The sequence below is a fragment of the Dendrobates tinctorius genome, unplaced genomic scaffold (genome assembly GCF_039654945.1).
Source record: "Dendrobates tinctorius isolate UK_male_01 unplaced genomic scaffold, ASM3965494v1 ptg000200l, whole genome shotgun sequence".
Lineage (NCBI taxonomy): Eukaryota > Metazoa > Chordata > Amphibia > Anura > Dendrobatidae > Dendrobates > Dendrobates tinctorius.
The window spans coordinates 2930071-2947915 of record NW_027361867.1 but is presented as its reverse complement, the minus strand read 5'-3'; the positions used below and the strand labels follow the sequence as shown (position 1 = coordinate 2947915).

Genomic DNA, 17845 nt, shown 5'->3' with positions numbered 1-17845 from the left:
CAGATCTTCACCCTGAAACAAATATTGTAAAAGTCACCGACAGATGGAGAAGTCCCATCTATGATCAGCTCTAATCCTGCCATCTCCACCGCTCTCATTACACAAGTATAAAACATATAATACTGGTGGATAAAACAAGACTGAGCACAAGACCTTCACAGCCGTCTACACATCATAGGGGAGATCTCCTGACACCTTCTCTCCATCTACCTGATGATCCTGAGGAGCACTGGGATCTTCTTGGTTACAGTCCTGTGGAAGAATAGGACGGGGACATCTCTCTGGTGTTGTCCTCTTACTGGATAGATCTGGAGGAAACACATACAGGGACTGAATTCATTCTCTACATACAGATAATTATAGGCCGTGTGTATTTAGTCCTGTCTATTACCTGGAGATGTGAGGGACTGGGGAACCTCCATTATGACGTTCTTGTACAGATCTCTGTGTCCTTCTAAATACTCCCACTCCTCCATGGAGAAATAGACAGCGACATCCTGACACCTTATAGGAACCTAACACATACAATGATACCGTCATCCCCCCGATCCCTTCATAGCATTATTGTATAATGTCCCAGCATTCCCAGCAGTGTCACCTCTCCAGCCAGCAGCTCAATCATCTTGTAGATGAGTTCTAGGATCTTCTGGTCATTGATGTCCTCATGGATCAGGGGGTGAGGTGGAGACCCCGTGATTGGGCTCAGGGGTCTTCCCCATCCCTCAGACACAGGGTCCTGACAGCGATCACTAGAGGTCTTCTTCACCACTGTGTAATCCTGGTAATGGAGAGAAACATTAATAAATCTCACTGCAGACATTTCCAGAGTCCTCACCTCTCCAGTTCTGTCCATCTGTTATTCCCATAGATAAGAATGATGTAATGTGACGTCATCAGAATCTCTCACCTCTCCAGTGAGATGGAAGAGGACCTCTAGGGTGAGGTGTAACATCCTCTCCGCCATCTTGTCTCTGTCCATATCCATCCTTGATGGGTAAATCAGGAAAATTCTCTTCTGTAGAAGATCTTCACTGAGAGGATCCGATATTGTAGAGACCTGAATGAGAAGAAGATGATCCGATGTAACATAAGAATCCTGTGTAATAATACACTTACTGGAGATAATAAGGGAAACATATGAGGAGATTTATTATCTTACAGGGTTTAGTTTTCTTCCCTGACATCTACTAATAAAACCTATATATTTAGGCCACAGACAACAAGCAGTTTCCTCCTCGGAGTCGGCAGCTGAACACGTTCCTCATAGACTCATCTTCCATAACGCTAATTCTCGTCTCATTACCGACACTGGAATCGGCATTAGCAATACTGCAGGAGATATTCATTACATGCGACATGAGAAATAACTCCTTCATGATGAGGACGACATCTTCATCTTCTACTGCGGCTCTAGAGACAGATGTGGCCAGAGTCGGTCACTGCCTCCATCCCCACCGGCCGTCTATATGAAGGTTTCCCGTCTTCCCCGCACTGGAATCTTCTCTCACGTTAGATCTCAGCTCTGAGTCACACACAGAAGTTTGAGGCTTTTAGAAAAGATTTTTTGCTTCCACAAACACAACGGACAGAAATGATCTGATCCCAAAGTCTCCATGTACAGTGATTTATGGGGTTTATTTCTGGCCTTAGACTTTCCTATATTACAAGAAAAACTCCAGAAAAAGCCGATATTAAAATGTTTCTAAAGAAAAAGTGGCTCCAACAATTCTTGTAAGAAGAAAAAAATATGCAAAAAGCAGAAGACTCATTTTATAATTTTTAACATGTTAAACATTTATTAAAAAGAAATGAATCTTTTTGGTCCCCAGAACATAGATGTACACCGCAGGGACGGCACAGATGAGGCTGCAACAAATCCCTGACAGTTTAACCACTTGCTGCTGTGAAAAGCAAACATGGCATCTAAGAAGGTGTGACAGAGTTTGGCTGAATGCCCCCCGCCCCCAAGTACTCGATAGTATGGGGCGGCCTAGTTACTCCGATACTTACATGCCTAATAATGGGGTCTGGGCTGCAATGTATGAAGGTCTTTTAGGCCGGGTCAGAGGCAGCGTCCAATAAGTTACCTTATAACGCCCCCATACACATTAGACTAAAGTTCCATGAAAGCACTGATTTCGGGGGGTTTGGCCGACCATATAATGTATTTGGGGGCCTCCCGACAGATGATGTCAGGGCAGAGAAGGATCCGGCATCCTTAATTTCAGAGGATAATCTGTTTGCTCTTCCTGTAGATAACCCTCCTCTAGAGGAGTCTGGAGGCGACTCTCTCATACAGACCACAGGAAAGCTGGAATATTTGTGTGTATGGGGGAGTCGGGAGAGATCGCCGTCTGCCAAATGACCGTTCAGCCAACTCTGATCTCATGTGTATGGGGCCGTTAGTATTACACTGACAGGCAGTGATGATACACGGCACTACAGTAGTACAGGGCATCACCGGAGCCATCAGAGGCTTGTATGTTGTGTGATCGCACTGATCAGAGGGGTTTAAAAAAGGTTTAAAGTGGAAAAAATATCACAGTTTCAGCAACAAGAAATATCCATCACTATATGGAAAGCAGAGTCACTGCACAATGTTAGTTACGTCACGTCCATAACTACTTTATTATACTCTATTATCCTGTACACAGTGGAGTAGATAGAAATCACAGATCCCACAGCAATAGCTGGAATTGGGCCCTCCAACGTAAAGAAAAAAAATCTATCTATATCTATATACACTGTTCAAAAAAATAAAGGGAACACTTAAACAACAGAATATAACTCCAAGTAAATCAAACTTCTGTGAAATCAAACTGTCCACTTAGGAAGCAACACTGATTGACAATCAATTTCACATGCTGTTGTGCAAATGGAATAGACAACAGATGGAAATTATTGGCAATTATCAAGACACCCTCAGTAAAGGAGTGGTTCTGCAGGTGGGGACCACAGACCATATCTCAGTACCAATGCTTCTGGCTGATGTTTTGGTCACTTTTGAATGTTGGTTGTGCTTTCACAGTTGTGGTAGCATGACACGGACTCTACAACCCACACAAGTGGCTCAGGTAGTGCAGCTCATCCAGGATGGCACATCAATGCGAGCTGTGGCAAGAAGGTTTACTGTGTCTGTCAGCGTAGTGTCCAGAGGCTGGAGGTGTTACCAGGCGACAGGCCTGTACAACAGGAGATGTGGAGGGGGCCGTATGAGGGCAACAGCCCAGCAGCAGGACCGCTACCTCCACCTTTGTGCAAGGAGGAACAGGAGGAGCACTGCCAGAGCCCTGCAAAATGATCTTAAGCAGGCCACAAATGTGCATGTGTCTGCACAAATGGTTAGAAACTGACTCCATGAGGATGGTCTGAGGTCTCGACATCCACAGATGGGGGTTGTGCTCACAGCCCAACACCATACAGGACGCTTGGCATTTGCCACAGAACACCAGGATTGGCAAATTCACCACTGGCGCCCTGTGCTCTTCACAGATGGAAGCAGGTTCACACTGAGCACATGTGACAGCCGTGACAGAGTCTGGAGACGCCGTGGAGAGCGATCTGCTGCCTGCAGCATCCTTCAGCATGACCGGTTTGGCAGTGGTCAGTAATGGTGTGGGGTGGCATTTCTTTGGAGGCCACACGATGTTGGGTTGTGAGCACAACCCCCATGGAGACACAATTGTGCCTTTACCTGGAGATAAATTCCCAGTGGGGGCAATTTCCAAAATGTAATAACTTAAGTGGGGAATTCAGCTCTTTTCGCACTTTAGGGATCTGAATATGGAGTCTACAAACTACAGTGGGGGAAATAAGGATTTGTTACGCTGACAATTTTGGGGCTAAAGTCACATTTTCGTGAGGAAAAAAGTAAAATTGTCATTTCTTCCTTCCACATTGCTTAAATTCCTGTCACACTGTCCGAATTCAGATATTGTCCTGTCAGAAAGGAGAATACAGGGAGTGAAAGGGTTAATAGGACTCACAGGAGGAACCGGCCCAGAAAGCAGAAGATCCAGGAGTGTCCGCCACATATATGACTGCTCTGTGCACAGGACCTGTGATGAGGTCACAGGAGGGGAGGAGTCAGGGGTCACATGATCAGGGGCCTCAGTGTGTGCAGGACTCAGTGTGCTGGAGCGCTCCCGATAATCAGCTGCGTGTGTCGCGCTGTGTGATAGTCACAGCACCTGCATGGAGGGCGACACATGCAGCTGATTATCGGGAGCGCTCCAGGGATCCGGGGTCCCGATGCAGCTATTCGGTAAGTGATATTAGCCAATAACAACTTCTCCGACGATATTCGCTCATCTCTAGTAATAACAGCTCAAGGAAATTCACCGAACTTTTCATTAAGTTTAATAGCAAGACCCTATTAAATATTGAGCACCAGCGGGATGAAGCACTGACAGCGGCATGTAAAAGTGTGGGCGCCCCGGGTCAAAATGACCGTTATTGTGAGCAGTAGTAAGATGAAGATGAAATGATCTCTAAAAGGCCGAACCTCTAAGATGACACATGGCCTTTGTATTTTAGGCAAAAATAATAATAATAAAAATATATATATATATATATATATATATATATATATATATAGACTTTTTACAATTTCATAATTGCAAAAAGGAAAAAGGGCGCGATGCAAAACTTTGGGCACCCTTGGAGATTTGTGTACTGAGATAATTTTGATCAAAGTTTCACACCTTAATTAGCTTGTTAGGGTTATGGTGAGATCACATGGTGACCAGGAGCTACAGTCTGAAGAAAGGGCTAAAAAGCCTTCACTAGACCCCTGTACAGCTGCATAATGAGGCCCAGGCTTTATAGTGAAGGGACAGGAGTGAGGGCCTGTTCCCAGGAGCTACAGTCTGAGGAAAGGGCTAAAAAGCCTTCACTAGACCCCTGTACAGCTGTATAATGAGGCCCAGGCTTTATAGTGAAGGGACAGGAGTGAGGGCCTGTTCCCAGGAGCTACAGTCTGAGGAAAGGGCTAAAAAGCCTTCACTAGACCCCTGTACAGCTGTATAATGAGGCCCAGGCTTTATAGTGAAGGGACAGGAGTGAGGGCCTGTTCCCAGGAACTACAGTCTGAGGAAAGGGCTAAAAAGCCTTCACTAGACCCCTGTACAGCTGTATAATGAGGCCCAGGCTTTATAGTGAAGGGACAGGAGTGAGGGCCTGTGCCCAGGAGCTACAGTCTGAGGAAAGGGCTAAAAAGCCTTCACTAGACCCCTGTACAGCTGTATAATGAGGCCCAGGCTTTATAGTGAAGGGACAGGAGTGAGGGCCTGTTCCCAGGAGCTACAGTCCGAGGAAAGGGCTAAAAAGCCTTCACTAGACCCCTGTACAGCTGTATAGTGAGGCCCAGGCTTTATAGTGAAGGGACAGGAGTGAGGGCCTGTTCCCAGGAGCTACAGACTGAGGAAAGGGCTAAAAAGCCTTCACTAGACCCTTGTACAGCTGTATAATGAGGCCCAGGCTTTATAGTGAAGGGACAGGAGTGAGGGCCTGTTCCCAGGAGCTACAGACTGAGGAAAGGGGTAAAAAGCCTTCACTAGACCCCTGTACAGCTGTATAATGAGGCCCAGGCTTTATAGTGAAGGGACAGGAGTGAGGGTCTGTTCCCAGGAGCTACAGTCCGAGGAAAGGGCTAAAAAGCCTTCACTAGACCCCTGTACAGCTGTATAATGAGACCCAGGCTGTATAGTGAAGGGACAGGAGTGAGGACCTGTGCCCAGGAGCTACAGTCTGAGGAAAGGGCTAAAAAGCCTTCACTAGACCCCTGTACAGCTGTATAATGAGGCCCAGGCTTTATAGTGAAGGGACAGGAGGGAGAAAAGTGGGGAAAGGAGCCAGAAGAGCCGGACTGCCCATCACTAACCTGCAGAGCCGCACTCCACATATATGGCTGCTCTGTGCACAGGACCTGTGATGAGGTCACAGGAGGGGAGGAGTCAGGGGTCACATGAGCTCCGGAGTGCAGACCTCCATGGAGCCTTCTCCTCAGTCAGTGACATTCCCGCCATTATTCGCCCCTCACTACTGGCACAATTACCCCGCGCCGCCTTCTCTACACAGTGTTATGTGTGGAATGTAACGTGTGATTTCTCTGGAGGGAAATAGACCCCACACAGGAGGGAATTCTCACCAGTTACCGGCCGTCTACTATATGGCGGCATATGATTGTGCTATCGACTCCGCACCAGGAGCTAAAATTCCCAAATCTCTAATGTAACCGCTATTAGAGAAGATATAACAAATTTCTCCTAAACTCACACAGCGGAGGAGGCCTCACTTGGAGCAATGTGACTCGCGCACAGAAAATCTATTCCCGGTTCTGTGATTAAGTTATCGGCCTACAGGAAGAAGAAAGGTCTGAATTACAGCCCAGACTGGAGGAGAAACTGCAGGAGTTAGAATTGGCCAATCAGCGCTCTTCACCCCTATACTTATCTACACAAATACAAGATATGAAATGACAATTAGACGCCATTCTCACCACCAGAACGGAGAGGCGCTAACTTGGAGTAAAGCCGCGTTTTATCACCATGCCAATAAGCCTAATAAGATGCCGCTCGTAAGCTCAGAATGAGAGAGTCACTGCATATAATCTCCTCTATAAAAGACCCTAAGGGTCAGACCTCAGCCCACCCCGATGTCATGTATAGCACTTATAATGAACACTCCCAGAGTTTGTATTCGCCCCACAATCACCCCCCTCACTACTGGAGTCATTCCTTCACACACTACATCTACCTAACCTGACTGAGTCCGCGGCACAACAACTCCATTTACACATCTCTGAGGAGGAAATAGTTTCATCAATCAAAAAACTAAAAAGAGGAAAGTCCCCGGGGCCGGATGGTCTTACAGCAATATATTATAAAAAATGCAGCGATGTGCTGACACCACATATAAAAACCTCTGTAATTCACTACTAAATGGCTCACAGCTGCCCCCTGAGCTCTACATGGCGCATGTAACCGTAATCCCTAATCCTAAGAAAGATCATCTCACCACAAATTATAGACCTATATCCCTCTTATACATTGACTTCAAAATCTTTACATCCATTGTGACTAACAGGATCAATAAAATCCTCCCTCACCTCATCCATCGGGATCAGGTTGGTTTTATACCAGCGTGACAGGCCCCAGATAATATTAGGAGAGGGTTAAATATTATTCATACAACTAACCTACAACGAAAGCGACTTCTCCTGCTTGCATTAGATACTGAGAGGGCTTTCGATTCGGCGTCCTGGACATATCTCTTTACGGTTCTATCGGAAGTCGGATTCTCCCCTAAACTTATAAAGTGCCTCCAATTGTTATATGATAGCCCTATCGCTTATGTAAAACTCCCGTCACCACATCCCCCTCCAATTAATATTCAGAGGGTACCAGGCAGGGCTGTCCTCTATCTCCGGATCTTTTTGCACTTGCAATGGAACCCATTGTGGAAGCAATAAGGAGAGATCAGAATATCCTGGGCCCTGAGAATATGGGAGACCAATATAAAGTCAGCCTCTTTGCGGATGATCTCCTGCTAACATTAATAAGTCCCCACACTTCACTCCCACACTTGTTTTCCCTCCTTCAACAATTTGAGAAGATCTCAGGGTTAAAGATTAACATTGATAAATCCGAAGCATTATTTGTAAATTTTCCTAAGACAGAGCAAACTAATATAGCCTCCCATTTTGGGTTTATATACAAAGAACATTATCTAACATATCTGGGTATCAACTTAACAGCCAACAGGTCACCTCTGTTTAGGTGGAATTACTCTTCACTGATCCAAAACTTCCAGAGGGACCTGGATAGATGGGCTTCCTCAAAGTTATCCTGGCTCGGCAGAACACATGCATTAAAAATGGTGTCACTGCCTCGCTTCTTATATCTATTTAGGTCCCTCCCAATTATGGTACCAGACAGAACCTTCACTCAGTTACACTCCATGATGTCTAAGTTTCTTTGGCTAGGAAAACAACCCAGAATTGGGCAAAAACGTATGTTCCGACACAAAAAAGAAGGGGGTTTATCCCTCCCTAATTTTACACTTTATTACAAGTCGGCACAGATTGCTCCATTAATAAGTGCGTGTTCATATCCCAATAGTCCGAGATGGGTTATTCTGGAATCATTTCTCTCCAAACCATTCTCTTTATCAGGCCTAATGTGGACCACAGACCGACTTCCACGGGGGTTAATGAATGTGGCTCCTTTTACAGTCCACTCGTTGCTTCTTTGGAGGAAAGTCCGGTTTAGCTATAACTTACAATCAAGCCCTTCTCCCCTGACAGCTATATTACAAAACCCCATGTTCCCGCCAGGCCTTGAGCCTCAAATTTTTTCTTGGTGGAAGCTGAAAGGTATTCATATACTTAAACATTTGTGATCCCCATTTAATATCTTACTTGACAGATAGGAATTTGTTCAAAAATTTGAACTTCCAGCTAGGGAGGTAATGCGATTGAACCAGATCTTCCACTTTGGAAAGCAGATCCTCCCGAGCGGTACTACTCTCAGGGCAATGAGTTTTGAAAAATAATGTCTAAATGACCCTTTGGGCAGGGGAATGATCTCATTGATCTACTATGCTATAAATTCTCCACAAAATGATAAAAAATTTGAAGTATATGTTACAGTGGGAGGAGGATTTGGAGTTTGAACAGTCAATTGATGAATGGTAACGTAGCTGTGACACCCTATCAAGAGGTAGTCACCAGACTTCCCTTGTGGAGACCTCCTTAAAACTATTGTACAGAGTCTATTATGTACAGGAAAAAATTCACAGCATTTTCCCCAATATCTCGGGAGACTGTTTTAGGGGCTGTGGAATATCTGGTGACATGAGACATATTTGGTGGTCTTGTACGGTGGTTTCTGGGCTTTGGGAGAAGGTGAAGCGTCTGATAGCACAGATGTATGGTGGACCGGTTGATCTGGAACCTTTTACACTTTTACTGGGAACCAGGCCTTCCCGGCTTCCAGAAAGCTTTCAGAAGCTAGTAAACTACTTATGTATGGCCACTAAAATCCACATTGCGGTAAAGTGGAAGTCGCCCTCACTGTCAATATCTATGGTGAAAGAGAAGATGAGCGACATTATGTTATTCTCATTTGTGGCCCCAGCGTTTCTTGTAGAATAAATCCCTTTCTCACACAGTCCTGTAGTAATGACTTTGTTCTCACGTTTTGTAGGAGGGTTCGTCTGACTCCATCTTATGTTATCAGTATAAGTGTGAGAGATGAGAGACCGACGACCGCAGTTTTACCGTGTGTGTTCGGCGTCAATTCTACAGAGTGAGAGATGCAGGGTCTGTGACCGAAGCTGGGGGTATACGGGTGTATACAGCATACAAAGGGGTCTGCGACCAAAGCTGGGGGTATACGGGTGTATACAGAGTACACAGGGGACTGCGGCCAAACCTGGGGGTATACGGGTGTATGCAGTGTACACAGGGATCTGTTACCGAACCTGGGGATATACGGGTGTATACAGCATACACAGGGGATCTGTGACCAAAGCTGGGGGTATACAGGTGTATACAGTGTACACAGGGGTCTGTGACCAAACCTGGGGGTATACGGGTGTATACAGCATACACAGGGGTCTGCGACCAAAACTGGGGATATACGGGTGTATACAGTTAACACGGGGCTGTGACCGAATCTGGGGGTATACGGTGTATACAACGTACACAGAGGGGTCTGTGACCGAAGCTGGGGGTATATGGGTGTGTACAACGTACACAGAGTGGTCTGCGACCGAAGCTGGGGGTATATGGGTGTATACAGCATACACAGAAGGGTCTGTGACCGAAGCTGGGGGTATACGGGTGTATACAGCATACACACAGGTTCTGAGACTGAAGCTGGTGGTATACAGGTGTATACAGTGTGAGACACGCGGGGTCTGTGACTGAAGCTGGGGGTATACAGGTGAATACAGCATACACAGGGGTCTGCGACTGAAGCTGGGGGTATATGGGTGTATACAGTGTACACAGGGGTCTGCGACCAAAACTAGGGATAAACAGGTGTATACAGTGAACACGGGTCTGTGACCAAAGCTGGGGGTATACGGGTGTATACAGCATACACAGGGGTCTGCGACCAAAGCTGGGGGTATACGGGTGTATACAGAGTACACAGGGATCTGAGACTGAAGCTGGGGGTATACAGGTGTATATAGTGTGAGAGACGCGGGGTCTGTGACTGAAGCTAGGTGTATACAGTATACACAGGGGTGTGCGACCGAAGCTGGGGGTATACAGGTGTATAAAGAGCACACTGAGGGGTCTGCGACCGAAGCTGAGGGAATACAGGTGTAAGCAGCATACACTGAGGGGTCTGCGACTGAAGCTGGGGTTATACGAGTGTATACAGCGTACAAAGAGGCGTCTGCAACCGAAGCTGGGGGTATATGGGTGTATAGAGTGTACACAGGGGTCTGCGCCCAAAGATGGGGGTAAACGGGTGTATACAGCGTACACTGTGGGGTCTGAGACCGAAGCTAGGGATATACAGCGTACACAGAGGGGTCTGTGACTGAAGATGGGGTATACAGAGTACACAGAGGGGTCCACACAAACATGGCTTCGCTCCGTACACCTCATGCACACACAGCTCCACTCCCTACACCTCGTACACACATGGCTCCGCTCCGTAAACCTCGTACACACACGGCTCCGCTCAGTACACCTCGTACACACACAGCTCCACTCCGTACACCTTGTACACACACGGCTCCGCTCCGTACACCTCGTACACACATGGCTCCACTCCGTACACCTCGTACACACACGGCTCTGCTCCGTACACACACGACTCCACTCAGTACACCTTGTACACACACAGCTCAGCTCTGTACAGCTCGTACACACACTGCTCCGCTCCGTACACCTCATACACACGGCTCCGCTCCGTACACCTCGTACACACGGCTACGCTCAGTACACCTCGTACACACACGGCTCCGCTCCGTACACCTCGTACACACATGGCTCTGCTCCGTACATCTCGTACACACACGGCTCCCCTCAGTACACCTTGTACACACACGGCTCCGCTCGTACACCTCGTACACACAGCTCCGCTCCGTACACCTCATACACACACGGCTCCGCTCCGTACACACGGCTCCGCTCCGTACACACGGCTCCGCTCCGTACACCTCGTACACACATGGCTCTGCTCCGTACACCTCGTACACACACGGCTCCGCTCCGTACACCTCATACACACACGGCTCCGCTCCGTACACACGGCTCCGCTCCGTACACACGGCTCCGCTCCGTACACCTCGTACACACATGGCTCCGCTCCGTACACCTCGTACACACACGGCTCCGCTCCGTACACCTCGTACACACACGGCTCCGCTCCGTACACCTCGTACACACACGGCTCCGCTCCGTACACCTCGTACACACACGGCTCTGCTCAGTACACCTTGTACACACACGGCTCCGCTCCGTACACCTCGTACACACACGGCTCCGCTCTGTACACCTCGTACACACACGGCTCCGCTCCGTACACGCAGCTCTGCTCCGTCCACCTCGTACACACACGGCTCCGCTCCGTACACCTCGTACACACACGGCTCCGCTCCGTACACCTCGTACACACATGGCTCTGCTCCGTACATCTCGTACACACACGGCTCCCCTCAGTACACCTTGTACACACACAGCTCCGCTCGTACACCTCGCACACACAGCTCCGCTCCGTACACCTCATACACACACGGCTCCACTCCGTACACACGGCTCCGCTCCGTACACACGGTTCCGCTCCGTACACCTCGTACACACACGGCTCCGCTCCGTACACCTCGTACACACACGGCTCCGCTCAGTACACCTTGTACACACACGGCTCCGCTCCGTACACCTCGTACACACACGGCTCCGCTCTGTACACCTCGTACACACACGGCTCCGCTCCGTACACGCAGCTCTGCTCCGTACACCTCGTACACACACGGCTCCGCTCCGTACACCTCGTACACACGGCTCCACTCCGTACACCTCGTACACACACGACCCTGCTCCGTACACCTTGTACACAAACGACCCTGCTCCGTACACCTCATAAACGCACGGCTCCGCTCCGTACACCTCGGAAACACGGCTCCACTCCGTACACCTCGTACACACACGGCTCCACTCCGTACACCTCGTACACACACGACTCCACTCCGTACACCTCATACACACGGCTCCGCTCCGTACACCTCGTACACACACCTCTCCGCTCCGTACACCTTGTACACACAGGGCTCCGCTCCATACACCACGTATACACACGACCCTGCTCCGTACACCTTGTACACACACAACCCTGCTCCGTACACGTCGTACATGGGTCACCCTCCCAGGGCTGTGGGGTTACTCTGTACCAGGCCGGTGTCAAGGCGGGAATGTGTCACAGCAGCGGTGACCCGGTCCGTGGCCCTGGGTGCCCAATGTCAATGGCGGTGGTGTAGTTAATGGTAGAATAGTTTGTGACGCCACCCGTGGTGTTTGGCAAGTATGGTGTTAGGCCAACGCTGCATACAGATCCACTGGGACTGATGGTGTGGTGCAGCAGAGATGGTATACCTCCCCACAGGTGGAGCTGTAGTCCCGGGACAGTGTAGGTGCAATGGATGAGGAGAGGCGCAGGATGGGGTAGATGTTGTTACCCAGGTGTAGCGGTCTGGATTAACTGGAGGACACAGGGTGTGCGGTTCCAAGGCTTTACTCACTGTTTGCAGTTCACACACACGCCTGCCTCTGTACTGTGTTCTCCGGGTCAGGGCTCCAGCCAACCTCCAGGCCAGATAGGGTTCTCCCTTCCACACTCCGCCAATATGTACCTTCACTGAACGACTCCTCCAATGCGCCTTTAGGTGCGAAGCACTCCAGTACTTAGTTATCCTGGAATGCCTCTCTCTAGGTGTTCCGAGTCTTTACTTGTATGACAGACAGCTGTAGCCTGCTTCGGGGACTCCTCACTGTGTCCCGGCTCTCTATTCAGTTGCTGTTGTGTCCCAAGTCTATGAGGGGAGCAAGGCATTAGCGGCTCACTACTCCTCCGGTGTCTGTTGCCGGACATAAAGATCCAATCAACCTCGGGGACCGGGCCCCGGCCTTTGCGCTCTCTGGACTGGAAGGGTTCTCTCTCTTTCTCAACCTGCTTCCCACTGTCCTTCTATTCTCCTTCGTTCCGATCTGTTATCTGTGTGTGGGGTGCAGGTGTGGAGTGTGGTCAGGAGTTCCCACCTTACCTGGATGGTGTGGCACTACACCTTAGGAGGTGCAGTACCTGTGGCGACTGAAGCCTCAGGGGCGCCACATACACACACGGTTCCGCGCCGTACATCTCGTACACACGGCACCACTCTGTACACCTCGTACACACACGGCTCCACTCCGTACACCTCGTACACACACGACTCCACTCAGTACACCTCGCACACACGGCTCCGCTCCGTACACCTCGTACACACACGGCTTCGCTCCGTACACCTCGTACACACGGCTTCGCTCCGTACCCCTCGTACACACACGGCTCCACTCCGTACACCTCGTACACACACGGCTCCGCTCCATACACCTCGTACACACACGGCTCCGCTCCGTACACGCAGCTCTGCTCCGTACACCTCGCACACACACGGCTCCGCTCCGTACACCTCGTACACACGGCTCCACTTCGTACACCTCGTACACACGGCTTCATTCCGTACACCTCGTACACACACACGACTCCACTCCGTACACCTCGTACACACGGCTCCGCTTCGTACACACACGGCTCCACTCCGTACACGCAGCTCTGCTCCGTACACCTCGCGCACACACGGCTCCGCTCCGTACACCTCGTACACACGGCTCCACTCCGTACACCTCGTACACACGGCTCCACTCCGTACACCTCGTACACACACGACTCCACTCCGTACACCTCGTAAACACAGGGCTCCGCTCCATACACCACGTACACACACGACCCTGCTCCGTACACCTTGTACACAAACAACCCTGCTCCGTACACCTCATACACGCACGGCTCCGCTCCGTACACCTCGGAAACACGGCTCCACTCCATACACCTCGTACACACATGGCTTCACTCCGTACACCTCATACACACACGAGTCTACTCCACTCCGTACACCTCATACACACGGCTCCGCTCCGCACACCTCGTACACACACCTCTCCGCTACGTACACCTCCTACACACAGGGCTCCGCTCCATACACCACGTACACACACGACCCTGCTCCGTACACCTTGTACACACACAACCCTGCTCCGTACACGTCGTACATGGGTCACCCTCCCAGGGCTGTGGGGTTACTCGGCGGGAATGTGTCACAGCAGCGGTGACCTGGTCCGTGGCCCTGGGTGCCCAATGTCAATGGCGGTGGTCTAGTTAATGGCAGAATAGTTTGTGACGCCACCCGTGGTGTTTGGCAAGTATGGTGTTAGGCCAATGCTGCATACAGATCCACTGGGACTGATGGTGTGGTGCAGCAGAGATGGTATAGCTCCCCACAGGTGGAGCTGTAGTCCCAGGGCAGTGTAGGTGCAATGGATGAGGAGAGGCGCAGGATGGGGTAGATGTTGTTACCCAGGTGTAGCGGTGCTGGAATAACTGGAGGACACAGGGTGTGTGGTTCCAAGGATTTACTCACTGTTTGCAGTTCACACGCCTGCCTCCGTACTGTGTTCTCCGGGTCAGGGCTCCAGCCAACCTTCAGGCCAGATAGGGTTCTCCCTTCCACACTCCACCAATATGTACCTTCACTGAACGACTCCTCCAATGCGCCTTTAGGTGCGAAGCAATCCAGTACTTAGTTATCCTGGAATACCTCTCTCTAGGTGTTCCGAGTCTTTACTTGTATGACAGACAGCTGTAGCCTGCTTCGGGGACTCCTCACTGCGTCCCGGCTCTCTATTCAGTTGCTTTTGTGTCCCAAGTCTATGAGGGGAGCAAGGCGTTAGCGGCTCACTACTCCTCCGGTGTCTGTTGCCAGACATAAAGATCCAATCAACCTCGGGGACCGGGCCCCGGCCTTTGCGCTCTCTGGACTGGAAGGGTTCTCTCTCTTTCTCAAGCTGCTTCCCACCGTCCTTCTATTCTCCTTCGTTCCGATCTGTTCTCTCTCTCTCTCTTCTGGAAGGTTAGGTTATCAATCTTATCAGTCTCTTTCTCTGGTCTTTCTCGTGCCAGCAGCCCAGATCACTGGGACCTGCTGCAGCACGTCCCTCAGACACCCATCTTCTCTCTTCTCTAACCAACTAACTGTCTCTCTGTCTGTTAACTTTCACTCTTCCCCTTCTTTTATAGCTAACTCCACCCGCCTCCCCAGCACCTCTCGTGTTACGAAGCCAGGGACCACAAAAGGCAACCTATGACCTTTCCAGCATAAAGCATGGATGGGTCCCTGCTGAACTATCCTGTGTGTGGGGTGCAGGTGTGGAGTGTGGTCAGGAGTTCCCACCATACCTGGATGGTGTGGCACTACACCTTAGGAGGTGCAGTACCTGTGGCGACTGAAGCCTCAGGGGCGCCATATACACACACAGCTCCGCTCCGTACACCTCGCACACACACGGCTCCACTCCGTATAACTCGTACACACATGGCTCCGCTCTGTACACCTCGTACACACGGCTCCGCTCCGTACACCTCGTACACACGGCTCCGCTCCGTACACCTCGTACACACGGCTCCGCTCTGTACACCTCGTACACACGGCTCCGCTCCGTACACCTCGTACACACGGCTCCGCTCCGTACACCTCGTACACACACGGCTCCGCTCCGTACACCTCGTACACACACGGCTCTGCTCCGTACACCTCGTACACACGGTTCCGCTCCGTACACCTCATACACACACGGCTTCGCTCCGTACACCTCGCACACACACGGCTCCACTCCGTACACCTCGTACACACACGGCTCTGCTCCGTACACCTCGTACACACACGGCTCCGCTCCGTACACCTCGTACACACACGGCTCCGCTCCGTACACCTTGTACACACACGGCTCTGCTCCGTACACCTCGTACACACGGTTCCGCTCCGTACACCTCATACACACACGGCTTCGCTCCGTACACCTCGTACACACGGCTCCGCTCCGTACACCTCGTACACACACGGCTCCGCTCCGTACACCTCGTACACACACGGCTCTTCCACATCCACCCTGTAAACCCCTCCTGACCCCACACAGAAACTTCCCCTCATCCAGCACCATGACAACCAGCACAGCAGAGTCCTGCACACACTGAGGCCCCTGATCATGTGACCCCTGACTCCTCCCCTCCTGTGACCTCATCACAGGTCCTGTGCGGGGGTCTCACCAGACTTTGCTCTTTTCTTGCAGGGGCCGCAGTGGATTTCATCCTGGATCCATAGAGCTGAATAGAGGAGCGATGTTCCTTCACTCTGATGGGAATTGATGGTGACGTTTGTCCAACGTCCACGTTACCGAGTAAATCCCCCCAGGACTGCAGCCGGTAAAGACCCTGATATCCACAGGTGTCCCCTCTAATTGGGGGAAAGGGATAGAGAAGCCTCTTATCCCGAGGGGAAACCCTGTACATGGAGACATCGGCCTCAGATCTCTCCTGTCCTGTTCTTCCAGAAAAGCCTCAAACTTCTGTGTGTGACTCAGAGCTGAGATCTAACGGGAGAGAAGATTCCAGTGCGGGGAAGACGGGAAACCTTCATATAGACGGCCGGTGGGGATGGAGGCAGTGACCGACTCTGGCCACATCTGTCTCTAGAGCCGCAGTAGAAGATGAAGATGTCATCCTCATCATGAAGGAGTTATTTCTCATGTCGCGTGTAATGAATATCTCCTGCAGTATTGCTAATGCCGATTCCAGTGTCGGTAATGAGAGGAGAATTAGCGTTATGGAAGATGAGTCTATGAGGAACGTGTTCAGCTGCCAACTCCGAGGAGGAAACTGCTTGTTGTCTGTGGCCTAAATATATAGGTTTTATTAGTAGATGTCAGGGGAGAAAACTAAACCCTGTAAGATAATAAATCTCCTCATATGTTTCCCTTATTATCTCCAGTAATTGTATTATTACACAGGATTCTTATGATGTTACATCGGATCATCTTCTTCTCATTCAGGTCTCTACAATATCGGATCCTCTCAGTGAAGATCTTCTACAGAAGAGAATTTTCCTGATTTCCCCATCAAGGATGGATATGGACAGAGACAAGATGGCGGAGAGGATGTTACACCTCACCCTAGAGATCCTCTTCCGTCTCACTGGAGAGGTGAGAGATTCTGATGACGTCACATTACATCATTCTTATCTATGGGAATAACAGATGGACAGAACTGGAGAGGTGAGGACTCTGGAAATGTCTGTAGTGAGATTTATTAATGTGTCTCTCCATAACCAGGATTACACAGTGGTGAAGAAGACCTCTAGTGATCGCTGTCAGGACCCTGTGTCTGAGGGATGGGGAAGACCCCTGAGCCCAATCACGGGGCCTCCACCTCACCCCCTGATCCATGAGGACATCAATGACCAGAAGATACTAGAACTCATCTACAAGATGATGGAGCTGCTGACTGGAGAGGTGACACTGCTGGGAATGCTGGGACATTATACAGTAACATTATGAAGGGATCGGGGGATGACGGTATCATTGTATGTGTCAGGTTCCTATAAGGTGTCAGGATGTCGCTGTCTATTTCTCCATGGAGGAGTGGGAGTATTTAGAAGGACACAGAGATCAGTACAAGAACGTCATAATGGAGGTTCCCCAGCCCCTCACATCACCAGGTAATAGACAGGACTAAAT

General features: G+C 50.1%; 1 protein-coding gene across 1 annotated transcript; it reads left to right on the top strand.

The window, feature by feature from the left end:
• Positions 1-17024: 17024 nt before the first annotated feature.
• LOC141056829 (gastrula zinc finger protein XlCGF66.1-like) lies at positions 17025-17843 on the top strand. The gene is made up of 3 exons (XM_073553302.1): positions 17025-17311; positions 17441-17620; positions 17703-17843. The coding sequence occupies exons 1-3, from the start codon at positions 17234-17236 to the stop codon at positions 17841-17843; spliced, it is 399 nt and encodes a 132-aa protein (XP_073409403.1). The 5' UTR covers positions 17025-17233.
• The last annotated feature ends 2 nt before the right edge of the window (positions 17844-17845 follow it).

Excerpts from the sequence above, each read along its gene's own strand:
- LOC141056829 (XM_073553302.1), top strand. The coding sequence starts at position 17,234 with ATGGATATGGACAGAGACAAGATGGCGGAGAGGATGTTACACCTCACC. Across the intron at positions 17,312-17,440 it reads TCTTCCGTCTCACTGGAGAG|GATTACACAGTGGTGAAGAA; the intron begins GTGAGAGATTCT and ends CTCCATAACCAG. Across the intron at positions 17,621-17,702 it reads TGGAGCTGCTGACTGGAGAG|GTTCCTATAAGGTGTCAGGA; the intron begins GTGACACTGCTG and ends TGTATGTGTCAG.